Source organism: Ranitomeya imitator, chromosome 2, assembly GCF_032444005.1.
Source record: "Ranitomeya imitator isolate aRanImi1 chromosome 2, aRanImi1.pri, whole genome shotgun sequence".
NCBI lineage: Eukaryota > Metazoa > Chordata > Amphibia > Anura > Dendrobatidae > Ranitomeya > Ranitomeya imitator.
This window is the reverse complement of record NC_091283.1, coordinates 785,041,390-785,063,646: the sequence shown is the minus strand read 5'-3', so window position 1 is coordinate 785,063,646 and position 22,257 is coordinate 785,041,390. Positions and strand designations below refer to the sequence as shown.

The 22,257-nt window shown below is 42.2% G+C and overlaps 1 protein-coding gene across 5 annotated transcripts in view; it reads left to right on the top strand.

Moving 5' to 3' along the window:
• The first annotated feature begins 5,365 nt into the window (after nucleotides 1–5,365).
• FAM13C (family with sequence similarity 13 member C) overlaps nucleotides 5,366–22,257 on the top strand; it is a 286,221-nt gene continuing 269,329 nt past the window's right edge. For 2 of the 5 annotated variants that reach the window (XM_069753563.1, XM_069753559.1), the window contains exon 1: nucleotides 5,366–5,553. In XM_069753563.1, the coding sequence (XP_069609664.1) occupies nucleotides 5,489–5,553 (65 nt within the window). In that variant the 5' untranslated portion in view covers nucleotides 5,366–5,488. The remainder of the gene's footprint in view (nucleotides 5,554–22,257) is intronic. The other 3 variants (XM_069753560.1, XM_069753562.1, XM_069753561.1) reach the window with 3 other exon arrangements.

The following is a 22,257-nucleotide window of genomic DNA, read 5'->3' as shown; positions in this document are numbered from 1 at the left end:
AAATGCACCTGCTCTGTGTCTCAGGGTTCTGTTTGAAGCACAGAGAGCATCATGAAGACCAAGGAACACAACAAGCAGGTCCATGATACTATTGTGGAGAAATTCAATGCCGGATTTGGGTACACAATGATTTCCAAAACTTTAAACATCCCAAGGAGCACTGTGCAAGCGATCATATTGAAATGGAAGGAGTATCATACCACTGCAGATAGACCCGGCCGTCCCTCTAAACTTTCATCTCAAGCAAGGAGAAGACTGATCAGAGATGCAGCCAAGAGGCCCATGATCACTCTGGATGATCTGCAGAGATCTACAGCTGAGGTGGGACAGTCTGTCCATAGGACAACAATCAGTCGTACACTGCACAAATCTGGCCTTTATGGAAGAGTGGCAAGAAGAAAGCCATTTCTCAAAGATATCCATAAAAAGTGTTGTTTAAAGTTTGCGACAAGCCACCTGGGAGACACACCAACCAAGTGGAAGAAGGTGCTCTGGTCAGATGAAACCAAAATCGAACTTTTTGGCAATAATCCCAAACGACATGTTTGGCGTAAAGGCAACACAGCTGATCACCCTGAACACACCTTCCCCACTGTCAAACATGGTGGTGGCAGCATCATGGTTTGGGCGTGCTTTTCTTCAGCAGGGACAGGGAAGATGGTTAAAATTGATGGGAAGATGGATGGAGCCAAATACAGGACCATTCTTGAAGAAAACCTGTTGGAGTCTGCAAAAGACCGGAAACTGGGAAGGAGATTTGTCTTCCAACAAGACAATGATCCCAAACATAAAGCAAAATCTACAATGGAATGGTTCACAAATAAACGTATCCAGGTGTTAGAATGGCCAAGACAAAGTCCAGACCTCAATCCAATCGATAATCTGTGGAAAGAGCTGAAAACTGGAGTGGTTCTGCAGGTGGGAACCACAGACCACATCTCAGTACAGATGCTTTCTGGCTGATGTTTTGGTCACTTTTGAATGTTGGTTGTGCTTTCACACTCGTGGTAGCATGAGACGGACTCTACAACCCACACAAGTGGCTCAGGTAGTGCAGCTCATCCAGGATGGCACATCAATGCGAGCTGTGGCAAAAAGGTTTGCTGTGTCTGTCAGCGTAGTGTCCAGAGGCTGGAGGCGCTTCCAGGAGACAGGCCAGTACACCAGATGTGGAGGGGGCTGTAGGAGGGCAACAACCCAGCAGCAGGACTGTTACCTCAGCCTTTGTGCAAGGAGGAACGGGAGGAGCACTGCCAGAGCCCTGCAAAATGACCTACAGCAGGCCACAAATGTGCATGTGTCTGCACAAACGGTTAGAAACTGACTCCATGAGGATGGTCTAAGTGCCCGAAGTCCACAGATGGGAGTTGTGCTAACAGCCCAACACCGTGCAGGACGATTGGCATTTGCCAGAGAACACCAGGATTGGCAAATTCGCCACTAGCGCCCTGTTCTCTTCACAGCTGAAAGCAGGTTCACACTGAGCACATGTGACAGACGTGACAGAGTCTGGAGACGCCGTGGAGAGCGATCTGCTGCCTGCAACATCCTTCAGCATGACCGGTTTGGCAGTGGGTCAGTAATGGTGTGGGGTGGCATTTCTTTGGAGAGCCGCACAGCCATCCATGTGCTCGCCAGAGGTAGCCTGACTGCCATTAGGTACCGAGATGAGATCCTCAGACCCCTCGTGAGACCATATGCTGGTGCGGTTGGCCCTGGGTTCCTCCTAATGCAGGACAATGCCAAACCTCATGTGGCTGGAGTGTGTCAACAGTTCCTGCAAGATGAAGGCACTGAAGCTATGGACTGGCCCACCCTTTCCCCAGACCTGAATCCGATTGAACACATCTGGGACATCATGTCTCGAACCATCCACCAACGTCACGTTGCACCACACACTGTCCAGGAGTTGGAGGATGCTTTAGTCCAGGTCTGGGAGGAGATCCCTCAGGAGACCATCCGCCGCCTCATCAGGAGCATGCACAGGTGTTGTAGGGAGGTCATATAGGCACGTGGAGGCCACACACACTACTGAGCATCATTTCCTTCTCTTGAGTCATTTCCACTGAAGTTGGATTAGCCTGTAACTTCATTTTCCACTTTGATTTTGAGCATCATTCCAACTCCAGACCTCGGTGGGATATTAGTTTTGATTTACATTGATCATTTTTAGGTTTTATTGTCCTGAACACATTCAACTATGTAATGAATAAAGATTTACAACTGGAATATTTTATTCAGTGATATCTAGGATGTGGGATTTTAGAGTTCCCTTTATTTTTTGGAGCAGTATATACATATATATACAGAAATATAGATCTAAATAGAGCTGTGTATATCTGTGAATATTCCGTGTGCAGCACACACGGCATCGGCTGCTCCCTGCTCGCAGTCTCGGTGCTGTGTAATGTGTATATATTTTTTTCTGGAGATAGATAGATAGACAGACAGACAGACAGAGCTGTGTATATTCCGTTTGCACGGCTGCTCCCCGCTTGCAGGCTTGGTGCTGTGTGTGTGATGTGTATATACAGTATATTTTTTCTGGACATACAGTATATACATATATATAGACAGAGCTGTGTATATCTGTGTATGTCCCGGCCGCTCGCAGGCTCAGCGCTGTGTATGTGATGTGTATATACAGTATATACATATATATAGATAGCGCAGCTGTGTATATCTGTGTACGGCTCGGCGCTGTGTATGTGATGTGTATATACAGTATATACATATATATAGATAGCGCTGCTGTGTATAGCTGTGTACGGCTCGGCGCTCTGTATGTGATGTGTATATACAGTATATACATATATATAGATAGCGCAGCTGTGTATATCTGTGTACGGCTCGGCGCTGTGTATGTGATGTGTATATACAGTATATACATATAGATAGCGCTGCTGTGTATATCTGTGTATGGCTCGGCGCTGTGTGATGCGCTCGGTGCTGTGTGTGTGACGTGTATATACTGTATATTTTTTCTGGACATACAGTATATACAGTATACACATATATATAATAGACAGAGCTGTGTATAGCTGTGTACGGCTCGGCGCTGTGTGTGACGTGTATATACAGTATATACATATATATATATAGATAGCGCTGCTGTGTATATCTGTGTGTGGCTCGGCGCTGTGTATATGATGTGTATATACACTATATACATATATATATAGATAGCGCTGCTGTGTATATCTGTGTATGGCTCGGTGCTGTATATACAGATATATAGATAGCGCTGCTGTGTATAGCTGTGTACGGCTCGGCGCTGTGTATGTGACGTGTATATACAGTATATACATATATATATAGATAGCGCTGCTGTGTATATCTGTGTATGGCTCGGCGCTGTGTATGTGACGTGTATATACAGTATATACATATATATATAGATAGCGCTGCTGTGTATATCTGTGTGTGGCTCGGCGCTGTGTATATGATGTGTATATACTGTATATACATATATATATAGATAGCGCTGCTGTGTATATCTGTGTATGGCTCGGCGCTGTGTATATGATGTGTATATACTGTATATACATATATATATAGATAGCGCTGCTGTGTATATCTGTGTGTGGCTCGGCGCTGTGTATGTGACGTGTATATACAGTATATACATATATATAGATAGCGCTGCTGTGTATATTGTGTACGGCTCGGCGCTGTGTATGTGACGTGTATATACAGTATATACATATATATAGATAGCGCTGCTGTGTATATTGTGTGTGGCTCGGCGCTGTGTATGTGACGTGTATATACAGTATATACATATATATAGATAGCGCTGCTGTGTATATTGTGTACGGCTCGGCGCTGTGTGATGCGCTCGGTGCTGTGTGTGTGTGTGACGTGTAAATACTGTATATTTTTTCTGGATATACAGAGTGTATACAGTATACACATATATATAATAGACAGCTGTGTATATCTGTGTGTGGCTCGGCGCTGTGTATATGATGTGTATATACTGTATATACATATATATATAGATAGCGCTGCTGTGTATATCTGTGTGTGGCTCGGCGCTGTGTATATGATGTGTATATACTGTATATACATATATATATATAGATAGCGCTGCTGTGTATATCTGTGTGTGGCTCGGCGCTGTGTATATGATGTGTATATACTGTATATACATATATATATAGATAGCGCTGCTGTGTATATCTGTGTATGGCTCGGCGCTGTGTATATGATGTGTATATACTGTATATACATATATATAATAGACAGCTGTGTATATCTGTGTGTGGCTCGGCGCTGTGTATATGATGTGTATATACTGTATATACATATATATAATAGACAGCTGTGTATATCTGTGTGTGGCTCGGCGCTGTGTATATGATGTGTATATACTGTATATACATATATATATAGATAGCGCTGCTGTGTATATCTGTGTGTGGCTCGGCGCTGTGTATATGATGTGTATATACTGTATATACATATATATATAGATAGCGCTGCTGTGTATATCTGTGTGTGGCTCGGCGCTGTGTATATGATGTGTATATACAGTATATACATATATATAGATAGCGCTGCTGTGTATATCTGTGTATGGCTCGGCGCTGTGTATATGATGTGTATATACTGTATATACATATATATATATAGATAGCGCTGCTGTGTATATCTGTGTGTGGCTCGGCGCTGTGTATATGATGTGTATATACTGTATATACATATATATATAGATAGCGCTGCTGTGTATATCTGTGTGTGGCTCGGCGCTGTGTATATGATGTGTATATACTGTATATACATATATATAGATAGCGCTGCTGTGTATATCTGTGTGTGGCTCGGCGCTGTGTATATGATGTGTATATACAGTATATACATATATATATAGATAGCGCTGCTGTGTATATCTGTGTGTGGCTCGGCGCTGTGTATATGATGTGTATATACTGTATATACATATATATATAGATAGCGCTGCTGTGTATATCTGTGTGTGGCTCGGCGCTGTGTATATGATGTGTATATACTGTATATACATATATATATATAGATAGCGCTGCTGTGTATATCTGTGTGTGGCTCGGCGCTGTGTATATGATGTGTATATACAGTATATACATATATATATAGATAGCGCTGCTGTGTATATCTGTGTGTGGCTCGGCGCTGTGTGATGCGCTCGGTGCTGTGTGTGTGACGTATAAATACTGTATATTTTTTCTGGACATACAGTGTATACAGTATACACATATATATAATAGACAGAGCTGTGTATATCTGTGTGTGGCTCGGTGCTGCGCGGCGCTGTGCAGTGTTGCGGCGGCGGCGGCGGCGGCAGGGCCGGTCCCAGCGGCAGGAGAGGCAGTGAGCATGTGCAGAGCAGCCGAGGTATGTGCATGTAGAGCAGCAGCACAGAGGCTTGTCTTTGCAATGCCATGTTTGTGTGTGTGCACCAGCCGCTGGACAGGATTCCGTGAGGCCGCTCGCCCTGCTCTGTAATCTGATGTTTTCTTGCTTCTGTTTCAGTCTTCAGGATAATTCCTTCAGCAGCAGCAGCGCTGTAACCGAGTAAGTGATCGCTTTCCATACGTCATCTGTCGGTAAACAATGTATGCAGCGCTGTCCGTGCACCCTGCAGCTTCCTGCTGCTCTCTACAGATGGGACCGCCGGATCCATCACACATGGGTCCGTGTATATACACTGCAGATATACCTCTTTCTCTCTATATATATATTATGTATATTTGGCATCTGAATGTCTTTGGGTCCAATCATTTGTACAGGAGGAGCAGGTCACTGTTGTGTTATATTCTGTGATCACAGCAATGAATATTGTAATGGTCGGAGCTATAGGTGTATGTGATGCTGTGCTGGCGAGGGGAGGCTGGCAAACCCTCTGTTGTCTAATATTAATAGCCCCCCCCCCCATAGAGCCCCCCTATAGATTTAAAGAGAGATGCGACCATTGTATGTATTATTTATGGGGTGCTGCCGGCGTGAAATGGGTTAAACATTGCAGTGGCACAAAACTTTAATACATCAAACTCCCAATTTTTTTTTTTTTTCCCAGCCACGCATACCGGGTTTTAGATGTGACGTAAAGCGCAAAAATGCAAGGCGGGATGTAGTGTGCGAGAGCTCAGCGCTGTGAATGAGACGGGCGGGCTCGGCACTGGGACCCTCTGTGTATACTGCTCCTTATACATTCATTTTACATATACGCACGTATGGCTGATAAACATATCGAGAGACGAGACGTGGAAACGTCAGGAGAGGAAGCTGATTATTTATTTTTCTTTTAAAAATAGACATTTCTAAAAATGTTTCCAAAATTGTAAAATGCATCAGAAATCTTGGAGTGAGATAATAATATTTGATGTAAGCGTATCCTTGTCCATACAGAAAGTGACAGTATTGTGCAGAGTCAGTAATTAGGGACGTAAGTGTGTCTCCTCACATGATGATGGCTGGACTTGTGGCCCGGCCGAAGTCCATGTTATGAGAGATGACCTGGTCCATCCCTGAAATATGTATTGGGCCATGGAAACGGCCTTCACCTGTGTGGTAAGATCCAAGCCAAAGCTCATTAATACTTCATACATGGCTATTTAGGTTGTGGTCAATTACATGTCGATGATTTGGATGTGAACTATGCAATGAAATACTCATCAAATCTAAAAATGCGGCATTTTATATCACAAAATGTTATTTGCAGAGATGATGACCGTGCTTATTATTCCTGACAATTCTGCATGAATCCCAATATGTAGTAGGTGTAATAATATTAGCAAATCCCTCCAATCAGAAATGTAGTATAGTTCTTTTGATTCACTATGTTGCTTACCCCATGTGCAGGGCATTTTAGTTGCTTAGATATCCATGGTTACAACCAATAACATAGCGACATAGCTAATTAGTAGAACTATGTAAGGCATTTATGGCATGATGAATGTACATGTCATTTTTCTGGATTTGAACCCTTGACTTTGCTTCTTGTGTCTCTTTCCGCTGAGCTACAGCTGATACACCTGTTCTTTGGGTGTTTTAGTTGTATTAGCTTTGTTTCTGTCGGTTTGGGGCCTCAGGTGTTTTTCATGTACTCTGTCTGTCCTATCACCTTTCAGGTGCAGCTTTAAATACCTTCCTCTACTGGTGTTTCCTGCTGTTGATAGACTTTGTTGGATTCAGTCACTGTGCTGTAGTTTGTGTTGGTTTGCGGTTGTTTCATGTGTTATTCCTTGTCTTTTTTAGGGAACTGCTTCTCTAGCGATCATAAGAGCCGCTATGGACATTCAGGGTAATCTGCCTTCGAGTGGGGGCACCATTGCGTTATCTTAGGGTGCCAATCTTCGTGATCAGGCAGGGACAAACTTGGGTCAGAGACAGGCTTTTCCTAGTCTGTTTAGGGACCTATGCTACCTGTGTGAATGGGCTTTGGTAGTCATAACAGTACATGTACTGTATGTTCTGTTGGTAGTACGGGGATCACCGTCTACCCTGTTTGTGTTGCCGAACATAGATGACCATGCATGTGGTCTATAAACTACAGTGAAGAGGGCTACCTCCACCTTTCTTTTCTGGAGTACCACACAAGGGTTCGAAGACTCAATATATGGTGGTCCAGAGGTGACCAGACAGTGCCCCATCGTCACTTCCCCATCCCTGCTCCGCCTAAGTGACCTCCTCTCCTCTTCTGACTCGGTATAGACATGTCAGAAGCCACCAGACACCAACTCCACAGGCAGATGTCCTGTATTCTGTTGGCCTAAATTAAGCAATAATAAGCTTTGGGACTAATTCTCCATTGCTTGTAATAATTTAACACGTATAATGACAATGTAATCAGAACGTTTGGCATTGGACAACCCACTCAGAATGCAAAAAATGAGAGCCTTCTGGTCAGAACTATGCGCACTAACCATATATAAGCATGAAGGTACATGATAGCCAGGACATACGGTATTTGCTTCCAAGAAGTGTCTAAAACCAGCTGGACGGTTTTCAGGGAAAGGTGTTATATGTTCTTTCCCTGGCTTAGCAGTTAAAGCGCCCATTTCATTTTACAGGTCTCATACCTAAAAATAAATCTCTCTACACCCTGTGGCACCAAATATGCAGAAGGTTGACCACAAAAATATCAGCGCCACACTGTGTTTTAACTCCTTTCCACAAAAAGATGGCAGGTGATTTCCCGCAATTGAATTAAGGGCTCTTTTCCATTTGCGAGAAACACGTCCGTGTCTCGCATGTGAAAACCAAGCTCTGGCGCCGGCACTTGGGAGCGGAGCGTGCAGCTCCATGTGTTGCTATGCGGCCGCACGCTCCGCTCTGGAGTGCCGGCGCCAGAGCTTGGTTTTCACATGCGAGACACGGACATGTTTCTCGCAAATGGAAAAGAGCCCTAACAGTTATGTCTGACGGATGGCACGGGCTCAGGAGTTGTGCCTGTGCCTTCTACAGCAGGAGGCGGCTATTAGGCCACGTTCAGTATTTGGTCAGTATTTTACCTCAGTATTTGTAAGCCAAAACCAGGAGTGGGTGATAAATCCGGAAGTGGTGACGTGTTTCTATTAGGCCGGGGTCACACTATCAGTATTTGGTCAGTATTTTACATCAGTATTTTTAGCCAAAACCAGGAGTGGAACAATCAGAGGAAAATTCTAATAGAAACATATGCACCACTTCTGCATTTATCACCCACTCCTGGTTTTGGCTACAAATACTGATGTAAAATACTGACCAAATACTGCCAGTGTGACCCCGACCTTATACTTTTCCTCTGTATGTTCCACTCCTGATTTTGGCTTACAAATACTGATGTAAAATACTGATCAAATACTGCTAGTGTGAACATGGCCTTATACACAGCAAAACTTCTGCTGCACGTGCTAACACTGGACTTAGTGCTAAACCCAGCACTTTAACCCCTCAGATGCCACTGTCAGTAGTGATAGCAGCATGTGAGGAGTATGATAATGGGAGATTACTCTAACATCAGCACCACCCTCAGCACAATTGCTGGGTGGTCAATGGTTGCTATAGCAACAAGGAGGCCAGGGGCGGGTTCCGAAGGCTGACTGTCAGTCAAACACTGGCAGGTTAGATTCTATGCACAGTGAAAAACCTCATGCTGTTTCACAAAAAATAAACCCCCATGCAGCTCCATAAAACTTAAGGCTCTCAAAATATGGCGACGCAAAAGCAAATTATTTTATTTTCAAAGAGTGTATTATTGTACATAAATGATAAAGTGTAGATAAAATGATATAAATTTTGTATAGCCATATTTGTACTGATACAGAATAAACACCTTATTTGCGAAGCGCGGTGATAGCTTCAAATTTAAAATACGAAAAAAAACAGTGGCAGAATTGTTTTTTTTCTTATTGCTTCCCATAAAAAGTTGATAAAAGTTTGTTTATAAGATATGTGTGCCAAAATTATTGCTCTGACTAATGCAACTGGTACCGAAGAAACCAAGCCCTCATATGATTGTCATCAAAAAAAATTTATGGCTCCTGCAATGTGAATTTGTTTTTTGGGTTAGGATGGATTCACTTCTAAATTATATTTTCATCATGGGCAAAATAATGGAACAAATGGTGCCCCAAAAATGCTGTATACCATGCTTATAGATCACTGAATCGTCACCTTGGTCCTCCCTGAGAATATATAAACAATATGCAGTAGTCAGTACAGTGATGACCCACTCCCACATTAAAGAAAGGGTGGAAAAATCTTTTAAGGCTATGTGCACACTTTGTGTAATAGCCTCTGGAATTTTTTTGTGCGGATTCTGCATCTCTTGGCAGAAAATGCAGGTGCGGATTTGACGTGTTTTTTATGCGGATTTTGTGCAGATGTGCTGCGGATTTACTGCGGATTTTGTGTGGATTTCTTGCGTTTTTTACCCCTGCGGATTTCTATAATGGAATTGGTACAAAAACGCTGCAGATCCGCACAAAAGAAGTGACTTTCTCCTTCTTTTAATCCGCAGCTTTTCCATGTGGACTTTTCCGCATCATTAGCACAGCATTTTTTTTTTTCATTGATTTACATTGTACTGTAAATCACTTGCGGATCTGCAGCGTTTCTGCGCGGTAAAAAACGCTGCGGATCCGCAGAAAATCCGCAACGTGTGCACATAGCCTAAGAAAAATAAAGGGGATGTCCACTACTTGGACAATCCCTTGTCGATCAGGGGGAGACACTACTTTTACATTTATGACCTATCCTTAGAATAGGTCATCAATGTCTCTGCCGGGTGTCGGACCCCAGCCGATCGCACATTGATGACCTATCCTAAGGATAGGTAGGTCATCAGTGTAAAAGTAGTGGACAACCTCTGTAATGTAAATAGTTTTTTGGGAGTGCTTCGTTATGTCAAGATATCAAAACTGTTCATATTGCTCTTAGTTCCATAGTTTGCTGAAAATTAAATGACTCCTATCATGGCTGCCAATATAGCTCCTACAGAGATGGCGATTCAGCTTTTTAATGCTTATCAATGAGAAATCTGCATAATTATAGAGATTCTAAGTTAAATACCCTGTGTTCATTACAAGCAATATCTAAGAGTGACTTTCTATTCAAATGGTCAGGCAAACCAGTTTAAAAACCATCGTAGAAGCACTTGTGCTGCCTGCCATATTGGTTATCATTTGGGACATTATCAAACAGTTAATGTTTATGCAAATTTGCACCAAAAGTGGGCATTTTGGGAAAGGAGTTTAAGCCTCATTCAGACGTCCGGTTTCACTTTCGTGTTCTATTCGTGGTTTTCACAGAAAGTACATGTACCCATTATAGTCTTTGTTCACGTGTCTGGTTTTTTTTTTTTACAGACTGTATGTTCGCAAAAAAAAAAATCACAAAGTCATATCTGTGCTTTGCCAAAATCATGAAGGAAAATTAGCCATACAAGTCTATGGATCCATGAGAATCACGGACCGCACATGGGTGCCATCGGTGTACGTCTGCTGTCCGTGATTAACACTGCAATGTGTGGGAGAAGTTTGTAATCTATTTATCCATAGGTGAAAATCACTGATGAAACATTGATGGTAAAAACTGACACCTGACCAACTGCTGATGAAAAACACTGATGACACTGGGGCTGTTTTTTTTCGCATATGTGAAAAATCATGGATGTCTAAATGAGTCTACAGCCATGTGCACATGTTCAGTTTTTGGTTGTTTTTTACCTCAGTATTTGTAAGCAAAAACCAAGAGTTGAACAATCAGAGGAAAAGTATAAGGCTGCCGTCACACTAGCAGTATTTGGTCAGTATTTTACCTCAGTATTTGTAAGCCAAAACCAGGAGTGGGTGATAAATCCAGAAGTTGTGCATATGTTTCTGTTATACTTTTCCTCTATTTGTTCCACTCCTGGTTTTGGCTTACAAATACTGATGTAAAATACTGACCAAATACTGCGAGTGTGACTGCAGCCTAAGGCCGGCTTCACACTCAGCGTATGAAAATATGGTCCGTTTTTTACGGCCGTAATACGCTGAAAAGTCCCCAAAATAGTGGTCCGTAGCACCTCCGTAGGCAGGGTGTTTCAGCGTTTTTTGCGCATGGCATCCTCCGTATGTAATCCGTATGTCATCCGTACTGCGTGTTTTTATCGCAGGCTTGCAAAACCAACATACGGCTATACAAGGGATCCATGTGCTAAAAAAAACAAAACAAACATACATACTGTGTGTATATATATATATATATATATATATATAATGTCAGTAGACACATATATGTATATATATTAAGATTTCATCCATTAATATTTAGCTCCTTCCTAAACCCGACATGATATGAGACATGGTTACATACAGTAAACCATCTCATATCCCAATTTTTTTTGCATATTCCACACTACTAATGTCAGTAGTGTGTCTATGCAAAATTTGGCCGTTCTAGCTAGTAAATTAAAGGGTTAAATGGCGGAAAAAATTGGCGTGGGCTCCCGCACAATTTTCTCCGCCAGAGTAGTAAAGCCAGTGACTGAGGGCAGATATTAATAGCCTGGAGAGGGTCCATGGTTATTGCCCCCCCCCCCCCCCCTGGCTAAAAACATCTGCCCCCAGCCACCCCAGAAAAGGCACATCTGGAAGATGCGCCTATTCTGGCACTTGGCCACTCTCTTCCCATTCCCGTGTAGCGGTGGGATATGGGGTAATGAAGGGTTAATGTCACCTTGCTATTGTAAGGTGACATTAAGCCAAATTAATAATGGAGAGGCGTCAATTCTGACACCTATCCATTATTAATCCAATACTAGTAAAGGGTTAAAAAAAACACACACACATTATTAAAAATTAATTTAATGAAAAAATCACAAAGGTTGTTGTATTAATTTATTCTACTCTCAATCCACTCACTGAATACCCTCGATCTGTAAATAAAAAAAAAAAAAAAATAAACCAACAATATACATACCTTCCGAGGATCTGTCACGTCCAACGATGTAAATCCATCTGAAGGGGTTAAAATATTTTGCAGCCACGAGCTTTGCTAATGCAACGTTGCTCATGTCTGCAAAACCCCGGTGAATGTAGGTAAAGTAGGTCATTGACCTATATTTACCTGCATTTGCGGTGAGGCGCCCTCTGCTGGTTGTTCCTAGATCGTGGGAACTTTCCTAGAAAGCTCCCTGGCTCGAGTTCATATGAGGACAACCAGCAGAAGGCGCCCTCTTATGATCTCGAGCCTGGGAGCTTTCTAGGAAAGTTCCCACGATCTAGGAACAGCCAGCAGAGGGCGCCTCACCGCAAATGCAGGTAAATATAGGTCAATGACCTACTTTACCTACATTCTCCGGGGTTTTGCAGACATGAGCAACGTTGCATTAGCAAAGCTCGTGGCTGCAAAATATTTTAACCCCTTCAGATGGATTTACATCGTTGGACGTGACAGATCCTCGGAAGGTATGTATATTGTTGGTTTATTTTTTTTATTTTATTTACAGATCGAGGGTCTACAGTGAGTGGATTGAGAGTAGAATAAATTAATACAACAACCTTTGTTTTTAGTTCATTAAAATAATTTTTAATAATGTGGTTGTGTTTTTTTTAACCCTTTACTAGTATTGGATTAATAATGGATAGGTGTCATAATTGACGCCTCTCCATTATTAATTTGGCTTAATGTCACCTTACAATAGCAAGGTGACATTAACCCTTCATTACCCCATATCCCACCGCTACACGGGAATGGGAAGAGAGTGGCCAAGTGCCAGAATAGGCGCATCTTCCAGATGTGCCTTTTCTGGGGTGGCTGGGGGCAGATGTTTTTAGCCAGGGGGGGGGCAATAACCATGGACCCTCTCCAGGCTATTAATATCTGCCCTCAGTCACTGGCTTTACTACTCTGGCGGAGAAAATTGTGCGGGAGCCCACGCCAATTTTTTCCGCCATTTAACCCTTTAATTTACTAGCTAGAACGGCCAAATTTTGCATAGACACACTACTGACATTAGTAGTGTGGAATATGCAAAAAAAATGGGGATATGAGATGGTTTACTGTATGTAAACCAGGTCTCATATCATGTCGGGTTTAGGAAGGAGAAAGCAAAAGCCGGTAATTGAATTACCGGCTTTCTGCTATATCGCGCTCGATGAAGTAATAATATATATACATATATGTGTCTCAATGACATTTCTGGCTCTCACAGACCTGTAACTTCTTCTTTAAGAGTCTCCTCTTTCCTCCACTCATTACCTGTAGTAATGGCACCTGTTTAAACTTGTTATCAGTATAAAAAGACACCTGTGCACACCCTCAAACAGTCTGACTCCAAACTCCACTATGGTGAAGACCAAAGAGCTGTCAAAGGACACCAGAAACAAAATTGTAGCCCTGCACCAGGCTGGGAAGACTGAATCTGCAATAGCCAACCAGCTTGGAGTGAAGAAATCAACAGTGGGAGCAATAATTAGAAAATGGAAGACATACAAGACCACTGATAATCTCCCTCGATTTGGGGCTCCACGCAAAATCCCACCCCGTGGGGTCAGAATGATCACAAGAACGGTGAGCAAAAATCCCAGAACCACGCGGGGGGACCTAGTGAATGAACTGCAGAGAGCTGGGACCAATGTAACAAGGCCTACCATAAGTAACACACTACGCCACCATGGATTCAGATCCTGCAGTGCCAGACGTGTCCCACTGCTTAAGCCAGTACATGTCCGGGCCCGTCTGAAGTTTGCAAGAGAGCATTTGGATGATCCAGAGGAGTTTTGGGAGAATGTCCTATGGTCTGATGAAACCAAACTGGAACTGTTTGGTAGAAACATAACTTGTTGTGTTTGGAGGAAAAAGAATACTGAGTTGCATCCATCAAACACCATATCTACTGTAAAGCATGGTGGTGGAAACATCATGCTTTGGGGCTGTTTCTCTGCAAAGGGGCCAGGACGACTGATCCGGGTACATGAAAGAATGAATGGGGCCATGTATCATGAGATTTTGAGTGCAAACCTCCTTCCATCAGCAAGGGCATTGAAGATGAAACGTGGCTGGGTCTTTCAACATGACAATGATCCAAAGCACACCGCCAGGGCAACGAAGGAGTGGCTTCGTAAGAAGCATTTCAAGGTCCTGGAGTGGCCTAGCCAGTCTCCAGATCTCAACCCTATAGAAAACCTTTGGAGGGAGTTGAAAGTCCGTGTTGCCAAGCGAAAAGCCAAAAACATCACTGCTCTAGAGGAGATCTGCATGGAGGAATGGGCCAACATACCAACAACAGTGTGTGGCAACCTTGTGAAGACTTACAGAAAGCGTTTGACCTCTGTCATTGCCAACAAAGGATATATTACAAAGTATTGAGATGAAATTTTGTTTCTGACCAAATACTTATTTTCCACCATAATATGCAAATAAAATGTTAAAAAAACAGACAATGTGATTTTCTGGATTTTTTTTTCTCAGTTTGTCTCCCATAGTTGAGGTCTACCTATGATGTAAATTACAGACGCCTCTCATCTTTTTAAGTGGTGGAACTTGCACTATTGCTGACTGACTAAATACTTTTTTGCCCCACTGTATATACACCTATTCTAGGTGTACACATTTATTCTACCTATTCTACTGTCAGTGTGATTTTACTGTACACCGCACTGAATTGCCGGCTTTTCTCTCTAACAGCGCTGCGTATTCCTCGCAAGTCACACTGCTGGTCCGTGTGTAATCCGTATTTTTGGGGCTTCCATAGACTTTTATTGACGTTTTATTTGCGCAATACGGTGACAAACGCAGCATGCTGCGATTTTCTACGGCCGTAGAAAGCCGTATAATACTGATCAGTTTAATACGGCAGATAGGAGCAGGGGCATAGAGAATAATTGTGCCGTATGCTTTGCGAGTTTTACGGACGTAGTTTCTGCGCTCTTACGTCCGTAAAACTCGCTAGTGTGAGGCCGGCCTAATAGAGACAGGTCACCACTTCTGGATTTATCACCCACTCCTGGTTTTGGCTTACAAATACTGAGTTGAAAAATAACTAAATACTGAACATGTAAATGTGGTTTAAGGCTGTGTGCACACGTTGCAGATTTTTCGTGTTTTTTTCATGTTTTTTCGCTATAAAAAATGCATACATTATGCATCCCACCATTTAGAATGCATTCCGCAATTTTTGTGCACATGATGCGTTTTTTTCTGCAAAAAACAGCATCGACGTAAAAGCGCTGCATGTTCATTAATTTTGTGTATTTTTCGCGTTTTTCCCGCTATTTAATGCATTGGGAAGCTCCGGAAAAAAAAACACATCAAAAACGCACAAAAAACGCGGAAAAAACGCATGCGGATTTCTTGCAGAAAATGTCCTGTTTTGCTCAGGAAATTTCGGCAAGAAATCCTGAACGTGTGCACATAGCCTTACGGTATGGATTTTTATGAGTTTTTGGAGCAGAAACTCTCCAAGGCTATGTTCCCAAGATGAGCTTTTGCTGCGTTTTTGATATTGCAGAATTCCTGTACCTATTGTTTTAATTATGTTAATTTTGTTTTTTCATTGCGTTTTTAACATGTGTTTTTATCACATTTTTTACGCTGTGTTTTATGTCTGTTTGTGTCATGCTATAAATAAAGCTGCTTCCTGGTTTCTTGCTTTGACAGACCTTTACTGACTTAGGTGCGGAGTACATAAGCTTTTGATGTGTTTCCGCCATTGAAACGCACAAAAAATGCATGTGCGTCTCTTACCTGTGGAAATTCCGCACCTAATGCAAGTTTATGGGAAAATTCAGCACTGAAAACTTGGCTTACCGGCGTGACAAATTGACATGTTATGGTTTTGAAAAATGGGTGAGTTTACGCTGCGTTAAAAAGGAGCTCAGTGGGGACGAGATCTTTATAAATTCCGTCCACTTTGCTAGAACTGTAAGACGGGATGCGGCAAAAACAAGCAGCATCAAAATCGCACCAAAAGCTCATTGTGTGAATGTAGCCCAAATCCTTTTTAAAAATTCGGTCAGTTTCTTCTCCTCCAAAAACACACACCTCACACATCCAGATTTTGAAGATGTTAGTAACGTATAACTAGGAAAAGCTTGACTAAACTGTTTACAAGTTTGATGTAATAGAAAACCTGAAGGGGCTCCTTGTCCTGTGGATATTGTGTTTTTTTTTTTTTAAGGGGGAGCACTTTGGTTTCACATGTCAGAACTGGTGCAGATAAACTATAGAGTGGTTGTTAGGCAGATAAAATAGAGTTCAGTAGGTCCACAACTTGTTTTCACCCGTTTAATAGTTGAGATGCATTTGAGATGACCTTTTAAATAATCCATCATCACTCGGCTTTCAGCCAATCTCGGCGTGTTTGCCTCCTAAGCTTTTAAATAGTTGCTGCACAGACAATATCCACACACTTTTGGCCACTTTTATCACTTGAGGCTCTCAAAGTTGGTCCGTCTCCACTACTGGATCCTGTTTTTAATTGCCTGTCTGGTAACTTAATCATTAGATCTGAACACGCGCCAATCTTATGCAACGAGCGAGTGCGTGGGACATTTGAGAAGCGATTGATTGCTGTGACACAAGCGACTCACATTTTGTGACATTATCCCGCTGCTTATTAAGCTGCATACATACATCAAATGGATAATGAGAAGCCATAATTATCTGTTTTAAAATGTATTTCAGAATATTGCTGCCAAAAAATGATCTACATAAAACTAATATCTGGTTAGTCATTATATAATGCATGAACATTTGCTTTCACTTATTTTTTTGTCAGAGCTTGGCTATGTTCAGCCAACAGAATGGCCATTACCAACAAAAGTGTGCACATACATGAAACTGCACTTGGATGACATCCGAGTGCAGTCCGATGTTTCACACCAACCCATAGACTTGTGTGGGGGCGCTTGATCCAAAGGCACTCGCAGATCTGCACTGCCCCATAGTACAAGACTGGACCGCGTGCTATGTGATAAAACATCAGATAGCACTCGGCCATGTTATACGCTGGTGTGAACGTACCCAAAAACCATGGAAAAATTAGTTAAGACTTAACTATTCTTTCACACAAAACCTGTAGATATGTATGGCAGTGAAGTCCCAACCCCTCACTATAAGGTAAAAACGTTTTTGGTGCACATGCCAGTCTAAGGCTACTCTCACACTAGCGGCGTACGATGCACGTCACAATGCGTCGTTTTGGCGAAAAATCGCATCCTGCAAAGTTGTCTGCAGGATGCGTTTTTTCCCCATAGACTAACATTAGCGACGCATTGCCACACGTCGCAACAGTCGTGCGACGGTTGCATCATGTTGTGGCGGACCGTTGGAACAAAAAAAGTTGCTTGCAACGTTTTTTGTGCGCCGTGTCCGCCATTTCCGACCGCGCATGCGCGGCCGGAACTCCGCCCCCTCCTCCCCGCAACTCACAATGGGGCAGTGGATGCGTTGTAAAACTGCATCCGCTGCCCCCGTTGTGCTGCGTTGTCACAGGATGCGTCGGTCGGTACGTCGGGCCGACGCGAGTGTGAAAGTAGCCTAATGTGTGGGACTGTCCCCATTCTTATGCTCTGTAACCTGCTATCCACTTATTTTTGAGTGGGTGGTTCCTCTTTATCAGCATTCTGCCAACACTACAGGTAACAACCACAACAACCATGACCTGGAACGCCAAAAGGAGTGAATCCACACAGAAGATAGATATTAAATAGCCTTTATTATAGTGAAGTGGCAACAATGTTATATAAAAAAATTTACTTAAAAATTCAATAAAAACAAGTACGCGATTTTATGACAGGACAATTACAAAAAATTTTTTTTGTTATACAGTTATGGTAATAAATATACGTGGTGACCTCCAATCCTGGTTAATACAGATAGAACACTAATTAAAAAAACTAAAAAAATGTGTAACCAAAAGCAAAAAAATTTTTTTAAAACAACAATTATCTGTGCACTGAAGCATATGTGCAAATTTGCAAAACCAAAAAGTAAATAGAGCAGCAGAAAAATATATTTTTTTTTCAAAAAAAATCTTTTTAAATAGTGACGTGTATAATACAAAAATATACCCTATGTTAAAATATAGATGTGCAGAGCCACAACATAAATAAGAGCCAAGCTATCGGCTCAAAAACACCGGATAAAGTGCATATGTGCAAAAAAAGGGGGATGCAGAAAGATGGGCAGACAAAAAAAGCCACAATTTAGAAAATGGTAATAAAGCAACACACAGTTACCGGTTCAAAGGAACCACAATATAGTGCAAAATATAGGAAATCTATCCTTGTGCCACATATGTCAGTGTGCAGAGCCACAAAATATAAAAGCACACAGCTATAATGTGCAATATGCCATGGGTATATTTTACACTGAAGTAAGCACTCAATGAGTGCAGAGCCACAGGTGAAAACAGCACGCCGCTGCAGACAAAGTTATCACACCGACAAGGTGCAAGGTGTAAAAGACACAAAAATGATATAAGGTCGCTATCTGTAAATTACCTGTAGGGAGAGTCACCAGGTCCTGACACCGCGCACCCCGTGCAGATTGCCTACTTAGCACAATACTAAATGACTTCAGGCTCCCTCAAATTGCAGTGGCCATTTAAAACTAGCACTGTCTAATAAAGCACATTAAGTAACTAATCAAGCCACTATACTAAAGGGGTTGTCAGGTATTGTGGTAAAAGTCTGCAGACACTCAGTGACTGCAGACTTCGGAATCCTCACAGCACGTGCACCACACGCTGTCAGGATTATCCTGTGTCAGCAGCTAAAGCAGGTGGTCACGTGATCGGAAGTATGCGATTTGCATACCTCCGGCCACATTTCAACTAGATGTTCTCAGCCTTGCTCAGCTTACTTGTATTGAGCGAGGCCGACCACGTCTAGTCAGCACATGACCGCATTTATGCAAATCGTATGCTTGCGGTTACATGACCAACCAGTCTCGGCAGTGACAATGGACAACTGCGATAGGTCATCAATGTCTGATCGGCTGGTCACTTGCCAAGCTGCTCCGTCTACTTGTAGTGGCCGGGGCTTCGAACTGCACATCCGCCTCCTATTCAAATCAGTAGGAGGCAGATGTGTAGTACCCTGCGGTGGCCACTACAAGTAGACGGAGCAGCTCGGCAACTGAGCACTTCCTGCCGATGCCGCCAACACCAATAACGGCTGATGGGCGTGGGTGCCGGGTGTCGACCCTCTCTGATCAGACATTGATGACTAATCCTAAGCATCAAGTAGTGGAAAACCTCTTTAAATGAATCCTGAATTGGCCAAATGTACGTACACCTACCATATAGACTGGGCCTTTGGCCATGTGAATACTTTGGTTGCGTTGGTGGTATTTCTCAGCCTTTCTACCATGTGCAGTATATTCACCCAATAATCTCTGATCCAGTGCAGGGTTTCTTGTTCTCAGTGTTTGCCAGCTTTATCCCACCATGCACAGAGCACGTTTCGTTACTTGGCTTTATCCCTTGTTACAAAGCAATGGCCCAAACATTTTTGGCCCCATGATTATTAAATACTGCTGACTGCTAACCTTCAGGCCTCCATTAGTAAAGGATTGGCCCAATGGTCGTTCGGCAGATTGCTGTCTGTCCTGACTCCGCCATACACAGGAATCCTGGGCTCAGCTGAGTGCGCCTCTGTCCTTTATATAGTAGAGTAATCCAGTGTCCTCTATGCCAGAAAACGGGAGGCAGAAACCCTCTCTTAGATTATGGGTCACTCGGAGGAATCTTCTGTGCCTTCCATTGATGGGTCTTATGTAATTTAGTCATTATCGGTAGTATTGATGTCAGTCTTTCCATATTAAAAAGTCATGGAGTCTAAAAGGTCAAAACGGGATGTGGACCCATTTAAGAATAAAGTATAGCACAATCATTGCGGAAGTAACCCTAGAAAAATAGTATGTACCTTTTGAGTACACGTCGCACAGGTTGACTCTTGAGAAACTATAGTGATGTAATGATATAATTGATGAGTCTGTACTCTGATCTCGGTCTACTAATGAATTCTAAATCGAAAAGTCTCTATAGAGCATTCACATCCACGTCCAGTCGTATACAATATAGTATGGACTCATTCATTAATTCAATAAAGCAACATTGTTAAAGAGTTTGTGCAAAGATTGGAAGTTATCCCCTATCGGTACAATAAGGGATAACTATGTGATCGCTGGGGGTCTGACCACTGGCTCCTCCACTCCATTCATTCTCAATAGGACTGACGGACACAGCTAAGTACTGCGCTCGGTTATCTCCAGAAGTCCCATTGAGAATGAATGGAGCAGAGATGCCACCGGTTGGATCTCCTTCGATCAGGAAGTTATCTCATATCCTACAAATAAGGGATAACTTCCAATCTTGGTGCAAACCCTTTAATTTTTCAATTATATTTGTCTGTATTTACGATTAACTTCAGGTGTTGTTTTAAAAATCTGTGAAAAAAATGTGCTAGAAATGCACAATGTGAACCTGACCTTACTGGAAATCTGATACACCGTTGTTAACACGCTGCCATTCATTTCTATAGTCTTTTGCTTATGATTTTGTATCAGATTTCAAGTGCTAGAAATATCAGAGCATCGTCTTCAGTGGTGTCGTTTCAATCTCAGCAATGAATGGCAAACCATGATTAAAGATGTCACTAATTCTTACATAAGTGAAGGAAAGATATATATCTTGGTACCGTGTTAGCCAGTAGATAGAAAAATATTTAGAATTGAGAGTCCTCAGTGGTTGATACCTATTAATGGCTAACTGAAAAGATGGTAACAAATTGCAAGCTTTCGAGACTGCACAGGTCTCTTCATCAGGTATAGATTAATAGAAATTCTGAAGAATCACATATTTATGCACAACATAGTATAGAAAAAAAAACATGGATAAGACAGGTGACGTGAAGCAGAATTACTATGAGTGATAAACAGTTACGTCCATAAATATTGGACCAGTTCTTAGATAAGGAATGTTTTATTGTCCTCTGATTGGGGTCTGGTTCTGTTGTGATAACCCCACAAAATCAGACCCCAATAAAACATTCCTTATCTAAGAACTGGTCCAATATTTATGGACATAACTGTTTATCACTGTTTATCACCACTTGACCCTTGCTACTACTGTCACTAGGTAATATTTAATAGCAGATTTTTCTTCATGTATTTATATTTTTTTTTTTTTTTTTTTTCCAAACCAATCGTGGTGGACCATTTAATCTCTTTTGAAACTCAATCCTGGACTGAGATTTTTTTTGTGGAGCTGCTAAATTGTGGCTCTACTATGCCAGAGCTGCAATATCACATACAGCTCATACACAGGGCTGTTTTTGGAAGAAGGCAGCTATGCTTTTTGCTCCTGGGTAACCCTTTTATATGACCTTCGCAGAATACGCAAATTTGCCTCTTCAGAGAAAAGGAAGAGGACTTGAACTCCATAGCGCCACCTATTGGAGGCAATGATCCTACAAGTCACTATCAACCTTTCAATGAGCCTTGCTATGTGACTTAGAATAAAAGTCAAATCAGAACCTCAATTTGCAGACACGGTGTTTCCGGGGTATTGCCCCTCATCAGTGCAAAGTATGAGATCTGATTTGGCTAGGTGAGAGGCTCTGGACTGAGGTGTTAAGGAGTAAGGTTTCTCCTTGTGGAGTGTGACATACCGGCATGCCAATGTAAGGAGGCTTATTCGCCGTGCAATGCTCTTCTAAGAAATTTAATATGCAGATTGCCTCTTCAGAGAGGAAGATGACTTGAACTCCTATAACAGAATTGTTATTCAATATTTGTAGGTCA